The sequence below is a fragment of the Marmota marmota genome, unplaced genomic scaffold, assembly GCF_001458135.2.
Source record: "Marmota marmota marmota unplaced genomic scaffold, marMar, whole genome shotgun sequence".
NCBI lineage: Eukaryota > Metazoa > Chordata > Mammalia > Rodentia > Sciuridae > Marmota > Marmota marmota.
In genome coordinates, this window is record NW_026000048.1 from 16,160,815 (window position 1) to 16,176,823 (window position 16,009).

A 16,009-nucleotide genomic window follows, 5' to 3' on the forward strand; every position below is an offset into this window, starting at 1 on the left:
AATTTTGAAGGCTGTGGTCTTCGTTTCCTTTCTACCCAGTTCCAGTGGGAAGCAAGCAGAGTCCCGCGTCTCTTTTGCCCACGGGATCCTGTGCTCTGTCAGTTCTTGGGTCATTGTCTGCCTAGCTATCCACAGAGGCATATGTTCATTTCTAAAAATAAAAGCACTGAACTTTGTAGCCATTCTGAATATTTTAAAATCTCAAACCCCTGGCCAAATCTGTCCTTAGAGATCATTTATGTCTTTTATTGAACCCCAGGGGATAATAAGTGATTATTTATATTCAGAGGCTTTTGTACATTTTAAAAGTATCCGCTTGCTGTGTACTTCAGGCTCCGGCACAGTGGAGTAGATATCTGGACCTCATGTTCATATTCATTTGTCTCTTAGTTACACGTAAACCATTTTGGCCATGAGCAATATTGTTACAAAGTGTGTTTCTTACTATTGAAGAATATAGACTTGCTCTGAGGCAGATTATAATCCTGTACTTTAAAAGAAAAACTTCACAAAAATGTGAAGTATTACAATGTTGCCAGTAAATTTGCTACTTACTCCTTAAGAATGAGTTCACTACTCCCTCATATTTGGGTGGTATTTTCTGGCTTCTAAGCTTTCAGTTCATGGATTTTTTTACTTTAAGTCAGCAAAATATCATTCACTAAATTATCCACTATTATAATGTGCTCACTGAGAAAAATTAACCCATGGAAAATTAAGGTTAGACAAAAGTCAGCAAATTTCTGTCTTTGACCATATATAAAATCACTAAATGTTATTCCATGCATTTAATAAATATTATAAACTATAGATAATTTGTTAATTAAAAAAGCTAACTTATCCCATTTTTATAATCATATAGCCACATTTTCATTTGGTTTTCAGTAAAAAAATTTTTGAAAGATATTTTTTGTCAGTTTTTCCATTAGGACTAGAATGTGAACCAGGGTCGTAGTAGGGCCCTTGGAGCAGCTCAGGAGTCCTGGCCAAAGACCGGGCACTGTGGGAAGGGTATGGGGAAGAGCAGGAGAGCCCAGAGAGGACAGTAGTCAGTATACATATGGCCCTGCCACCCTTGGAGTCTCCGGATCACCATGAAACCAGCCAGGAGAACTGACTTCAGACAAAGAAATAGAGTTGGCCAGAAAGACTGCTGAGTGCAAGCTGGAGGCAGGTGGGGGAATTCCCAGTGAGGAAGCTGTTCTGTGTGTCTTCAGTCAGCCCTCTTGGCTTCCTCTGCCCTCTGTTTCAGGTTTTAAAGATCCAGACCTCAAAGACTGCAGCCTTGGAAAACTGAGTACAAACCATCAGCATTCAAAAAAAAAAAAAAAAAAAAAAAGGTAGAATCCATTGCTGCATTAAGATATCACTGCCCAAAATTCTGTGCTGCTATCACCTTTGTGGGCAGCTTTACACCAAGAGTTTATTAAGACCTTTAATTCATGGTAGTGTTCCTCCTCACTTTTAAAAAATGGTGCATTTCTAACTGCTATTATTATCAGTGGGGTGTATTGAAGATTTTTTTTTTTTAAATGTTTTTTAAAAGCTAAGCCATAAACTTTCCTTGAGTGCAAATCACTGGGGGATGGAATTGTGTGGGATTGGAGGTATTAAGGATTAAATGACCATCTCAATCCCACAACCCACTTGGGACTTGATCTTGATCATTTAATTCTTAGTAAAAAAGGGAAAGGTTTTTAGAAACCTTTTTAATATTTTTAACCTTGTAAATATTTTTAAGAAAATATTTTGAATGTATTCTCTCAACACGTAATACCAGTTTTAAATCCCTACAATTTGTTGAATGCTAACAACAATAATAATGGTGGTGGTGGTGATGGTCATGGTGATACTAATGGTTGTGATGATGATGGTAATGGTACTGGTGGTGATGGTCACAGAGATGGTGGTAGTCATGGTGGTGGTGATGGTGCTTATGAGTGCCGGTCATGGTAATAGGTACATTCAGCATTTAAATGTGTCATTCTGTTTCTGGTTGAATTCTCAGCATAACTCTCCCTTAGTAGAATGATTGAGTTAGGCTACCTGGATTCCTAGCTCAACTCATCAGTTACCAAGCTGTGAGACATTGATAATATTGCATACTTTTAGTTTCCTTGTCTGTAAAATATGGGTAAGAATGATGGTTTCATGTGGAGTACTTAGCACAGCACCCATGGGTGCTGCAGGGATAGTGGTGTTTCCTCATTTCTCACATTAAGAAACACCCTGGAGAAGCTCAGAAACTAATCTCCAATTCTGACACGTAAATGGTAGAACCAGAATTGGAACCTCAGGATTCATGACTTCAAAACCCTGATGTTTCTAAGCACTGCCTTAGGGCAGACATTTGGGAGGAGGGTATTTGTTAACTAGTGTTGGATTCCTCTTGCTCAGCTGCCCTGCTAAGGACCCTTCCTTGCCTCTTGATCCTTTCAATAAGCCCTTAAGTCTTTTAACCAATCTGGTGTGCCCTTTTTTGAACTTGATCCAATCTAAATATGTCCCTAGTGCCTGTGAAATTCACAAGTAAGCTTAGTAATACAGTACACTGTCCACAGTTTTATGAGGCAGGATTAGACTTTCCCTGTCACATGAGGTAATTCTGCTGGGGTGAACCTGAAATGGCATTCATCTTCATTAATGTGACTAGTGTTACAAACACATTTCTAATGTGTAATTTACTGTCTTGGCTGTGGTCTGTCGTCTAAGCCTTCACGTTTCTCAAATACACACACCACACACACACTCTCACACTCCCTCTCCCATCTTTTCTTATACATATAAAGTGAGTTGTGGAATTGAGATGGATATCCTTAATCCTTAACACCTACAGTCCCATACAGCCCCATCCCCCAAACATAGTTACCCAGAAACACCCAAGTTGTCTGTTTGGAGAATCAGGATCCTTCTCTAGTTCCTCTTCTTTTGTGTGTAGGTCTGGCTGCAACCCTTTCTAGCATGGTTGAGGCGAACCTTTAACATTGATCTTAAAGACAGTTAGGATTTTTACTTTTTTACATTGATTACATTATTTGTTAATTATTAATGATCAATTTAGTGAGTTATTCTACAAGGCCCATCCTGAATTTTATGATGAAGGGTATTGCATTTATTTCCTCAAGACTCTCATGACTCATCATAAAAGTGACAAAATCATTCAGTCTCCCCTAGAATCTTACTTATCTATGCCTCTTACAAGCTCACACTGCTCTGTTTACTGGCTCTCATGGCTTTCTCTTATACAGTTCTACAAATACCTAAAATAGAGATTTTTACCTGTTCCTATCCGTTTATATGACATTAATGCAGTAACTGCCTGTTGAATCGAATCTTTGGATTTCTGAGCTTTTCTGTACCTTCTTTGTAAAGATAATTGTTTTGACAGTAGTCCTACATAATTCAAAGTTACAAATGTTCAAATTTTTCCAAAGTTAAACAAAATTAATACTCCAAGCTATTAATTCAGATATGTATGGTGTACACATATATTTATATAGGCAGATGTGAATATGTTGACATACGTGTGTAAACTTTACAAGTGAAAGGGGAAATTATTCAGTTCAAGCAATCGAAACATGATTCAGTAGATATGCCCCGTGCGTTTTCTTTAGCAGAGAACAAACAGGGTGGGAACTAGGAAGGAGAATATGTTGTTTCCTTAGATTTGTTTGTTTGGTTGGTTGGTTGGTTTGGTTTCTTAAACTTTCCCAGAATGGATAATTCTATTTCAAACTACTCTATTTCACACTATTTTAAAACTAGGTGTCTATATTATCCTGTATGGCACAGCACAAGCTGAAGCTTTTCTCTGCCATGACCCACATTTTGAGTCACCCATTATGCTTCATTGGTTGGCAGAGTGCTGTTTACTTGCTGGCTTACCCTCTTGTTAATTTGTCAAACATAGAGCCTTCATTTTAATATGTGTAACATACTTAAGAGACATTTTCTTTGACATTATCCTAGCAACAGAATTTCCTTTCTGGTTGAGTGTGCAGGAGGGTTTGAAGGGGCAGAGGAAGCTGACTCAAAGAGTAGGTATGATTACAGATGGAACTTCGTGGGCAAGATAGTTTGTTATTTGTAATCAGAACCCAGGGAAGGCTACTCAAGAGTCCTAGGAGGGATGGAGTTGGGTTGTACCAGTAAGAAAATTGAGGGTTGCTGACCAAGTATTCCAAGAATACCAGTTCTAAAGAGGACCTCTCCAAAGAAAGTGAAGCCAAGAAAGCAATGGGGTTCATTCCTATGAAGAATATGAAAGGTTTTGCAAAAAGCTTATAATAGGGAGTATGCCGGACCCCTATTCCTAGGGGGATGTGTCCAGAGACCACAGTTCACTGGTGCCCCCTGGCGGCACTTGAGCCACCCCACATTCATTGCCTTAAGTGAGACCCCTGCAGTGAGCAGGGCAAAGTAATTTTCAGGGCCCACGGGTATGCAAATTTTTATATTTTATTCAAGCTTCTTTATCATTCTATTTCTCATTTGTTTTAGGCCAAAGAACTACCAACCTTAAAGGATAATGATTTCATTAATGAGGGCCAAAAAATTTATATTGATGACAACAACAAAAAGGTGTTCCTGGAAAAGCTGAGAAAGGATGTGGAGGTAAGAAAAATACCTGGGAAGGACAGCTGCACATGTCTGTGTCAACACTGTTGGTTGTTTAGGAGCTTTTTATCCCTTCTATTTAAATCTGCAACCAAGGTAAAAATATATATATCCTATATTTCTCCAACTTAGATTACAAACTGATATACCTCTTGTTATGGGATCTGGTTCTAAGATGAAGTGTGCCAGTTCAGGATGACAAACCCCAGAAAGGCCTGCTATCATCTTCTGGGTATCTCCACCCTCAGGTTCCCCTGTGGTGGTTGGGGGGCTGGCCTTAGGAGTAGGTACCGCCCATGGCGGTCTTCCTGCCCACAGATACCAGTACCGAAAGGGTGGGGGAGCGCTGGGTTCTGTCAGACAGCAGAGCATGGCAAAAAAAAAAAAAAAAATGTTTAGTAACTATTAGAATCTTGGCACTCTTCCCTCTAAACCACATCTCAGTGTTGGTAAACGCAGACACAGTCGCTGGTTGCTTTTCAAATTTCTACCAGCCACCAGGCATATTGTCATGGGGCTAGAGAGCCAGCCTTGCCCTGGGGGAGGGCGGGAGAAATAAGACCTGCTTTCCACTGGGCTTTCGGGTTGTCATGGAGGAGAGCTCTTTGTAAATACTGTTAAGAATTGAAAATATACCTCTTCCTATCGTCTTGCTTAGTATAAAGACATTGCAGCTGTCCCATTGGGCTTCCTTATTTCATTATTTGAGAAATAAGCTCAGAGAAAACCTTATTTTCTTAGAATTTGTTGAGTTACAAGACAAATAAAGAGAATTCTAATTTAGGCAATTACTAAACTAAGTTTCTCTAGGCTGTTCCTCTCCTTCGTGTGTGCTCGTTTTTTTTCTTTTTACTGACGTACTGTTCCCCACATACTAAGATCTGCTACTTAGAGGGAGGCTTTGTGGAAAGATTTTCTTTTTCATGTCATTAAACAAAAACAATTAAACTGGCTAGAGCCAAAGAATGAATGTCATGCATTTGATTCCCATGAAGGCAGAAGCAGTATTTTAATTTTCTTTTTAATCTTCTAACAGTTCTTTTCATTGCAAAACACTCAGGCTGACCAAGTTTGTTCCTAATTATTTTTAGATCATTTAACAAAATTTTTTCACATTATTTTAACCTCCGTGGTATGCATATTTGGATTAGAACATTAGTATTGGTTACTTGTGAAGTATACAAGTGTCTAGTTAAAAGAAAAATAGTGTTTGCTTTTATCGTGTAACATTTTTCTCTGATCTTTTATTAATAAACACGTATTTTTTCTCAGTTGTCAGTGGTTATTATTAAGCATTTCCTCTTTGTTTGGGGGTCAACTTGATTTAACTGGTAATGAAATACAGTACCACAGGGAAAATATTCTCTTTTGGATTTCTACTGATTAATCAGCAGATCTTTGATCCTGAGAATAATATTCTTTTAGCAATGATGGTAACTAGCCCTCAGGTTATCTGTGGTCTGCCCCCCAAAAAAAAAAATTTATTTTTTTCTGTTGGCTGTACCTCTCTATGATATTTAGCCTCCAGAAATAATGTAACTTGGGCAGTTGAAACTTACAGTTGAATTGCACGAGGATCCTCTTAGCCTTTTGTTGTCTCTAATAATGTCGTTGATTAAAGGATTGGCTCTCACACTCAGCGGTTTTGTTGAAATGAAGGCAGAGCATAAAGCGTTCTTTCATTTAAAAATTTCTCAATGGCTGATAACAGTGTCTTTAGTTGTGAAATTCATGCAGAAGCATCATTAAATTTTTAAGCAGGTAATTATGGTGAAGTAGCTTGACATCTGATCTAGATAATGAGACCAGATTTAATCTAGTTTTCTTTTTCTCATCAGTTCCACACTTTCTAATTTAGCTCACTGACCTAGCCACTGAAGTTTGAGTAGAGTTTGTTTTGTTTAGTCTTTTTTTTTTTTTTTCATTTTTTGTTTTCTTTCCATTCTGCTTAAAAGTAAAATGTCTGAACCTATTATGACTCAGTAAATAATCTATTTTTCCCCCTAAAAATGGAATTGTCATTTGAGAATCTGTTGCTTTTTTTCCTACAATTGAAATCCTATCCAACTAGTCACTTGCCAGGCTGGGGACTTTAGTCCAGATAGCTTTACACATAACTAAACATACAGGGGGATATTATGTAGAAAATGAAAGTCACTTTCTGCCCTGCTTCTTGACCACTCTGGTCATGACCCTGGAGAGTCACCTGGATCTCTCCTCTGTTGGCTCACACTGAGCTGATATTACACAGTGCAAACTGTGCTCTCCACATGGGATACAGCGCATCTCAGCTGTCTCAGGTTTATGGACCCAAAACCATGGCAGTGAGCAAGAGGTGGATGAGGTAGGGGGGTAGTGGCATGGGTGCCATGAAGCACACAGAGCCTAAGTCCTTTCTGTGCAGTCATTATCTCTTTTTATGCTTAAAACAGCTCTTGAAAGGTGGGTACTATTACTATCCCAGTTTAATGAATGCAAAAACTGAGTTCAGAGATCTGTGTAATTTGCTCAAAGACACAGAGCTACTAAATTGAGACAGAGATTTGAGACCATCAGAGACCTCACTCCTAAATATGCTGGTAACAGATATACATTCAAAATGGTTCTGAAAGCAGAGCTGAAACTTTCTTTTCTGAAAGACGAGAATTAAAATTTTTAACAAGTGATCAAATGTTGAATAGGGTTGACTAGAATTTTAATTTATATCTCAGGTGTGTTGGGAGATGGTAATTTATTAAAGCAAATGTGTGACTAAAGTTAGAAAGTAAGGTTCATTTAAATCTGTTGTGAAGGATAGTACATTCACTGTTCCTCTGACATGTGATTTGGTAGAAGAGTTTGGGATGGGGCTCAAAGAGTGTGAGGAAGGTGCCAGCATCCAGATTTGTTATAGGCTGGGAGCATAGTTCAGTGGTACAGTGTGTGCTTAGCAAGCTCAAGCCCTAGGTTCCGTTCTATCTGTATCTATATATATCTCTGTGTGTGTGTGTGTGTGTGTGTATTTGATATAATGAGGAATTAATTATTAAGGAATCAGTCTCAGTGGGATATTCTGAAAGAAAAAGAGGTAGATCAGAGATCTGGCGGGTAATTGTGAAGACCTTAGAAAGGAGGAAAACAGGGAACCTAAAGACTTAGAAATCTTCATACATTGAAATCTTTTGTACTTGAAAAGCAAACACATGAGTTAGAGGCTTGAAGGAAGGAACAGGGAAAACAGAGCAGTTGTGTCTCGAGTTCCTGTCATTAGCTGGAGGCCAGTCCCACAGCTGAGCCATCCTGTCTGCCTTCCTTGCCCCTGGGCTCCCAGCCCACAGAGGTTTCGTGATTTCATGTTGCAGATCTTCTCTAACAGGAATCTTGGTTTCAACAGCCCACTTCATTTCACTCTACCTCGGAAGAATTTGAAATGAAGTTTGTGAAAGACAAGAGCTAGTGAGGCAGGCTTTTCCATGATTCTCTTCCCAGCCCATCAGCTTAAGCCAGTGTCCCTTGCATGTTTGATGACCAAAGGCCTTCTACCATAGTAGAAATCAGATTGGCAGTTGTAGTACCGCTTCCCACTGCTGTGCACAGGACATCGTAGTCTTGTCTAGGCTACATTATCTATTTTATCCCTTCCACACCCCTGGGAGGCAAATGCTATTATCCCATTTTATGTTATACTAACTGAGGCTCAGAGAGGTAAACTACTTAAAGCACAGAGCTAATGAGATATAAATAAGACTTACTCTCCTTTCTGACTCCAAAACCTAGACTCTGCTTCTTTATTTTTTTAAGAAAGAGAGAGAGAGATAATTTTTTAATATTTATTTTTTTTAGTTTTCGGTGGACACAACATCTTTTATTTTTATGCGGTGCTGAGGATCGAACCCAGTGCCCCGCATCGAACCCAGTGCCCCATGCATGCAGGCGAGCGCGCTACTGCTTGAGCCACATCCCCAGCCCCTAGACTCTGCTTTTTAAGGTCATCTGAGGCTGGTCCTGTGGCTGGCTCAGTGATAGATCATTTGCCAGTAAATGCAAAGCCCAGGGTTCCATCTCCAAGAAGAAGAAAATCGATACTTAAAAGATTGATACTTTTTTTTTTTTTAACCAGGGATTGAACCCAGGGGCACTTAACCACTGAACCACATCCTCAGCCCTTTTTTATGTTTTATTTTGAGACAAGATCTCACAGAGTTGCTTAGGGCTTCACTAAGTTGCTGAGGCTAGCTTTGAACTTGCCATCCTTCTGCCTCAGCCTCCCGAGCCACCAGGATTACAAGCGTATACCACAAGGCCTGGTGCTTCTGTCTACTTTTAAATAATTCTATTTCTCCATATCTGAGTATAATATTTATACAAGTTCTTTTTTTCTGAGTTCTAAACTCATGGGGAAGTTTTAGCTGGCCCAAGGGATCCATGTAGGAAGGTGCCCACATGGGAGCTGGGAAAGGACTGGTGGCAGAGCAGGCTTCCTGGGCCTATGGAGAGGAAAAGGCATGGGAGGCAGCTAGTCAGCAGCCCCCTGGAGCAGGTGCACCCAGAGGTCCTCCATCCTTGCCAGTGAGGGAACGTGCCTCCTCACTCCTCTCTGAGATGTCTCAAGATAAAGAAATGGCCTGCAGGTCTCCACAGATTTATTTCATTTTCAGCCAGAACTTCAAGGCCTGTCATTTCTTATGCTTGCCCTTTGTGTATGAAGTTTGTCTCCTCAATTCTGTCAGAATGACCCAGAAGCCTGTCAGCCACTCAACTCAGTGATCAGGAATGGTTCTGAGTTCTTCGAGAGTCAGGGTTGCACACCTTCTTGGACCTGGAGCTCAGAATCAATCAGAACTAGAATCAAAGCAGAGCCACCAGCTGGGGGATCAGGAAGCCAGCCGTTTAGTCCCAGCCAGCAGATGGACCGCTGCCATGCGCACCCAGTAACCCGTCCACACCAAGTGAATCAGTTGAAACACTGCACTTAAAAGCACAGACCTGGGTGCATCCACCCAATAAAAAAGAAAGAAAAAGAAATCATGGCATAGAAAGTCAAAGAACTTGGCATACAGGAGTAGCCAAACCCACAGAGCTAGGTCTTGCCTGACAGTGTATTCCAGCCAGGGCTGCATCAGAGAAAAGGGGGTGAAAGGAACCACCGGGCAGAGCACTTCAGCTTCTTCCATCCCCCTCCTTCTACCCAGAGGCCTGACAATGGTCAAGACAGAGGAACCCCACTACTTGTGATAGCACTAACAAAATTCATTTGCTGGTTGACTGGGACACTTGGGCTTTTACTTATTCATGATGGACCACATAATAATCTCCTCTGCAGGGTGAGCTGAATTTCAGAATGCTTTCCCAAACCACTCTGAGACACTGCTGGAAGCCACTTGGGAGGTCCCTGTGTTTTCCTGTTAGCCAGTCTCATTGTTGGGAGAAACTTTCCCTTCCCTCCCTCTGTGGCTCTTTCTGGCCAGTCATGCTCTCTGCTCTCTGGTGTAACCCAGCCTCATGTGAGAAATGCATGCCTCAGCATGCAACTTTGCATTTCAGGGAAAATAACCCTAACTCTGAACTGGCCCCAAGTACAAGGCTGTGTTTTAGCCAGAGAAACCGTCTTAGAGTATGAGACCCTCATGCAGGGGGATTGGAGGACCTCTTTGGCACTCCTGCCTCCCCCTCCCTCACAGCCTTCCCTATATGTGAGTTGGTCTTTAAATCTTGCTTAAGATATAACTGACTGTGTCGACTCCTCCCTCCAGTTCCTTGCCCAGTTAAAGCTCATGGACTACAGCCTTCTGGTGGGAATTCATGACGTGGAGAGAGCCGAGCAAGAGGAGGTGGAGTGCGAAGAGAATGACGGGGAGGAGGAGGGGGAAAGCGACAGCACCCATCCAGTTGGGACCCCACCAGACAGTCCCGGAAATACACTCAACAGCTCACCACCCTTGGCACCCGGGGAGTTCGATCCAAACATCGATGTTTATGGAATTAAATGCCATGAAAGTAAGCTCAGTTACTGTCAATTCTTTTTACGGATGAAGTGGTTTGATTTTTTGCACTGTGATCCATCAGTAATCAGGACCCCAGTTACAAGTGTGCTGTCCTGCAAGACTTCTCTCCAAAGTGCAAGTAAATTTGTTTGAGAACAAAAGTATGTTAAAGGGAAATGGAATCTTTCTGATGTTAGAATTAAATGTAATCAGATCCCTTAATTTTGTGATGTTGAGGGAATAGGGCAAAACCACCAACTATTTTAGCTTTATAATTTATACATTTACAGATATAAATATCTATATACACACATGTACACATTTATAGGTAAGATATACAAGAAATATTTTTAAATATTGTTAAATATTTTTTCTTAGCTGTCTTTCTTAATTATTTATTTATATTTATGTGGTGCTGAGGATTGAGCCCATGGCCTTACACATACATGCTAGGCAAGTACTCAGAGAAATACCCGCATCCCTCTCTTATCTTTTAAGTAAGTCAAAAGTATCACAAATCTATCCTGAGTGAGGCACATGTGTTGAGCCCACCATGACCTTCAGGTGGCCTTCTTGTGGGAATAGGACCCTCTTCTATAAGTCAGATTCATCTTAATCCTTAATATCTATGTAATTGAATATTTGAAGGAATATTATATTCTTCCTTAGCCATTTATTCATGAAAAAAGTCTTAGTTATATTGTTTTTGTTGTTTGAACAATACAACATGCACCTTTTTTTGTTTATTTTGTTTTGTTTATACTAGGGATTGAACATGCTAGGAAAGTTCTACCATGAAGCTACCCCCCTTACAGCATTTTCTAAAATCTCAAACTGCTTCTTAACCAAGTGGGTCTGAGTTGTTTTAGTCCTTTTATTTTTCTCACCAAAATTGTTTCTTTAACATAGAAAATTACTGTCAAATTCACGTTTTTTACCATTTATCATTTGAAACATATTTTTGAAAATATATAGAAAGTAGATAATGGAGGGAAAGCCTTCATCAATTCTGATACTATGTCCAATGAGAATTATGAACAGTGTATCTAAGAGTAGAAAAACCTTAATGAACATAATTAGTTCTACTAGTTAGAGCATTTTAAAAATAGCATTTTTCTTTATACCAAAACAGTACACTATCATTAAACAAAATAAAGATTAACAAAAATATAAACACTTGATCTCACCCTCAGACCTCTGCTGTTCACAACCTCATCCTGAGGCTGTGACGTTGATTTTTGTTTGTTTGTTTGGGGTTTTTATTGTTGTTACTTTTTGGATTGAAAGAAGATTGAGTCCAGGGAACGCAGCAGAGATGCAGGAGAGACGATGAGCTGGTTTTACTGCCCCTCCTGTGACTCTCCCTCACCCCAGCTCACTCCTCTGCTCTTCTCCCTTTCCAGACTCGCCTAGGAAGGAGGTGTACTTCATGGCGATCATTGACATTCTTACTCATTATGACGCAAAAAAGAAGGCTGCCCATGCCGCAAAAACTGTTAAACATGGCGTAAGTGTCTCAGCTTCTTCCCTCTCTCTGCCCATCAGTCCCAAGTCCTCTAGGTGATGATTGTTCCCTGAGTCTGAATGCAAGGCTCAGAGCCAGCAAGGTCCACTGCGACCCCTGCACTTACCATGACTTCTGTGCCTCAAGAGAGTCTTTGGAGTTTCTGTGCTGGGGATGTGAATAGCCACATGCATCACTAGAATATTATACAGATTCTTCTGTGTTTGAAAAATACCCCAAAAATAAAAGTTAAGGGAAGATAGTTTAGTGTTTTAATATGAAATGCTCCAAGCTAAAGCAGGATTCTCCTGAATATGCAGGATTCTATTTCATTTCTCAGTAAATTGTATTTTGTTCCTATTACAGAAATCTCTTGAGTACAATATCTAAGTTTTATAACAGCAAAACCCCTCATATTTATCCTTTTTGCTCAGAATTATCATTATCCTAGGCATATTAACTTGTATTGCAGAGATCCATTACAGCCTTCCAGGTACTAAAAAGTCATGAAGCCCCATCCCACACAGATGAACTTGGGTCCTGTTTGTTGACATGGAGGAGAGGCGCCTCCCACAGATTGTGTGGAGTTAACCAAGATACACCAGGACCAGCAAACTCAATTAAAGGCTCTTTGTCATCCCAGAGATGGAACCAGCCTAAAACCATATTCCACTGGCCAAAGAAATATTTCAGTCTTATCAACAATAGCTATGGTGGCTCTGCCATATGCAGGCCACAGACCATAGACCAAGGCCCAGTGAGCACATCAGTAAGAGAGGTGTGCAGTGGGTCACCATCAGAACCTGCTGAGCACCGTTTTCAAATTATGCACATGACAGGCACACTGTCCTTTTCCCCCTGGTCATTCCAGCTCATAAGTTGAGGTTAAGGTCTTCAGAAGGCTCCATGTTGGTTCTCATGTTCTGCTCAGATGAAAACCATCGGTAATTTCAAAGACAGGATTGGAGCAGAATCCCTGTATCATTTTCCCACTTGTATGACCTTGAAGAAATATTTTTGGAGCTTTAGTTCCCTGGGCTGATAAAGGGATTCTAATGCCTTGCTTGGTAGGGAGTTACAGGGGGATGTATGAGCACACTATGAAATTGAAGTGTACCATGGCCAACATGGCTCTGTCTTAGTCTCCCAAGTAAATTACCAGTTTAGCTCTGTAACATGGCCTAAAATCATGGGCAGTTTGTAAGAACAAAATATTACTCTTAGCAAAGGGGCGCTGTGCTAAGCTGGTGTTAGGGGTCAGCCTGCCATCATGGCCTGCTCTTCAGTGGAAACCCTAGCAGGCCAGGCCTGGAAATTACCAGTTTGCCCATGAACATGAGTGTCTAACCAAAGCACCTAGGGACTTAGTTGAACTCTGGCCTTACCCTTTGTAGTTCAGGAAGCTTGCCAGTAGCTGCCTTGAGTGTGCTGGTCAGCACTGTTCATCTCAGAATAAAAAATCCCCCCTGGGCTTCTGCAAAGGGTCATGCTTCCTGACTCTATGCAGGTCTCTGTGAAAGGAGAACAGTGGCACCCCTGTCCTGCTGCCAAGACACCACCCCCTCCCCCTTGGGGGTGGCAGGGAATCTCACCTGGCTATGGTACCAGGAAAGAGCTTGGGGCAGTGTCCCAGGATCTGTCACTGCTATCACTTACCTCTTGTAAACTGAGGAGGTCCTGAAAAATTAACACAATCCTCATTGTTATCAAGGTTTCACTTTTGCCAATTGTTCATTTTTGTCATCTCCAGTCTGCTTTCTTGCAACGTAAAGGCATTGTCCCTTTGCCTCTAAATGTCAATCACATCAATTTGATGTTAATGTACCAAACATGGCCAATTTTATTTTATTTTTTTTTTAGATTGTAAATTTTCCCTTTTTTTGGTATGTGATAATAGTCTTTAGTGCTGCTGTGAGCCTTTGCTTCATTTTCAGACATAGATTCGTAGGCATCTTGATTACTATGCCAAACCGTCTAGGTAATTTGGGTTACGGTGGTTCAACGGTAGAGACTACATAGATGTGAACATTGTTAGCTGGAAGGCTGGGGGTGTAGCTCACTTGCCCATCATGCTTGAGGACTTTCATTGGATCCCTAGCACTACCAAAAAAAAAAAAAAATAGCATTATATTCATCTGCAATGGGAAATAACTGTAAATATCGAGTAGTAATGTAGGGAAACCATAAACATTATATCAATATTCTTTTCCTCTAAATCTGCCCAGGCTGGAGCCGAGATCTCAACAGTGAATCCAGAACAGTATTCAAAGCGCTTTTTGGACTTTATTGGTCACATCTTGACGTAACCTCCCACACAGCCTTGGACAGACATGAGCGTGGGAAGGACAGAGGTGGCTTCGTGTAGGAAAAATGAAAACCAAACTCAATGAAGCACTCATCTTTCAGGAAGCAAACCTCCTTGTTTACATCTTCAGGCCAAGATGACTGATTTGGGGGCTACTCGCTTTAACAGCTACCTGATATTTCCCAGCATCGTTCTAGCTATTTCTGACTTTTCGTGTGTGCGTGTGCGCACACACGCTCGCGTGCACATTTTAAAATAATCAATTAATTAATTAATTAATTAAAACCCATCAGCTTGAATCAGAATGTGTTACCACAAGGAAACCCTCTGATTCGGGCTGTGGCCGAAGGAATGAGTGAAGGAATGAATGAGCACGTGGGGGGAGGGTAGAAGGAAACGCACGTCAGAGCAGCCGGGTGGGCACACACGATAAACTGTGGATCGGTTTATTGTTTTGAGTTGAAAGATGTGAGACAGTATTCATAATAATAATGAAGATAATAATAATGATGATAATAATAATGATGATGATTAAAAGGAAAAAAGAAAACCTTACTGCGAATGTTACACTTCCACCCCGCACGCAGACACTCCTTAATAGTTGTCACCTGAGCCCCCGGGCACTGGGTGGGAGAATGCTGGCGTCTCCATGTGCACTGGTTTGAGGTTCCATCCCCGCAGTTTGGGGACCCCCAGTGTCCTGGAGTAACACCCCTCCTCCTCCTCCAAGAAGCTGATGCCGGGACTCTGTCTACATTTTCACCTCCCTAAATATGTGCAGGAAAACTGCTTGCTTCCCTTCTCTTGCCTGGAGACTCACTGTTACACCCTATGTTGCAGTCTAGGAATTAATGCTACAACATAAAAACCAAGCTTACCTGAGAGGCGCATAGTTTGGGGCAATGGTAGCTACATCTCCTGCTGCAGGAAGATGAGCAAAGAAATAAAACTGAATTCTCCCGGGATCGAATGCAGATCTGAATTATAAGAGTTTTGCGTTTGACCACCGTTTAAACAACAATGGTGTTTTGTTACGAATTATCCCTTTAACTGAAACCCTCAGTTTTACTGTTTACATTATTAGGAAAACAGGGATATTTTTGAATCTAAAAGTTTAATATACAGCATGTGATTTTTGAAGTTTACATGTAAAGTCATTTTACAGTGTAGGTGAAATGATGTTTGTTGTATTTTGAGATGTGTCCTGCAGTTGTGTTTTTGAGTGAATGTTTTGTTCAAAGTACATGATAGACAGTCTTACAATAAAAAGAAAAGGATTGTTTTGTCTCCTCCAGATGTACATTTATCAACCTAATGATTTAAAAAAAAATTTAACCCAAATCTGGTTATATAAGTTCATTGCCCTAAACTGTGCTGATTGTGTTTAATCAGGTGAAAAAGTTCCAACATAAACCATGTACCTACCAACTTCTCTGCATTTTCTAAAAGGCATCAAGTTATAAATACTAGACTTGCTTAGAGTAGGTTATCAACTTATATGCTGTGCTAAAAGCTGTGCCTTTAAAACTCTTTGTTCAAAACATGAGATGGTTTTTGTAGGCAGTTTCAGAAAAGGAAAAATAAATCTACCCTTTGATAATGACCTACAACCCAACCCCC

At 40.6% G+C, this 16,009-nt stretch overlaps 1 protein-coding gene across 1 annotated transcript in view; it reads left to right on the forward strand.

Moving 5' to 3' along the window:
• Pip4k2a (phosphatidylinositol-5-phosphate 4-kinase type 2 alpha) overlaps nucleotides 1-15,759 on the forward strand; it is a 65,261-nt gene extending 49,502 nt beyond the window's left edge. The window contains exons 6-9 of the mRNA XM_048812712.1: nucleotides 4,501-4,614; nucleotides 10,350-10,593; nucleotides 11,984-12,087; nucleotides 14,310-15,759. Of these exons, the coding sequence (XP_048668669.1) occupies nucleotides 4,501-4,614; nucleotides 10,350-10,593; nucleotides 11,984-12,087; nucleotides 14,310-14,390 (543 nt within the window). The 3' untranslated portion in view covers nucleotides 14,391-15,759. The remainder of the gene's footprint in view (nucleotides 1-4,500; nucleotides 4,615-10,349; nucleotides 10,594-11,983; nucleotides 12,088-14,309) is intronic.
• The last annotated feature ends 250 nt before the right edge of the window (nucleotides 15,760-16,009 follow it).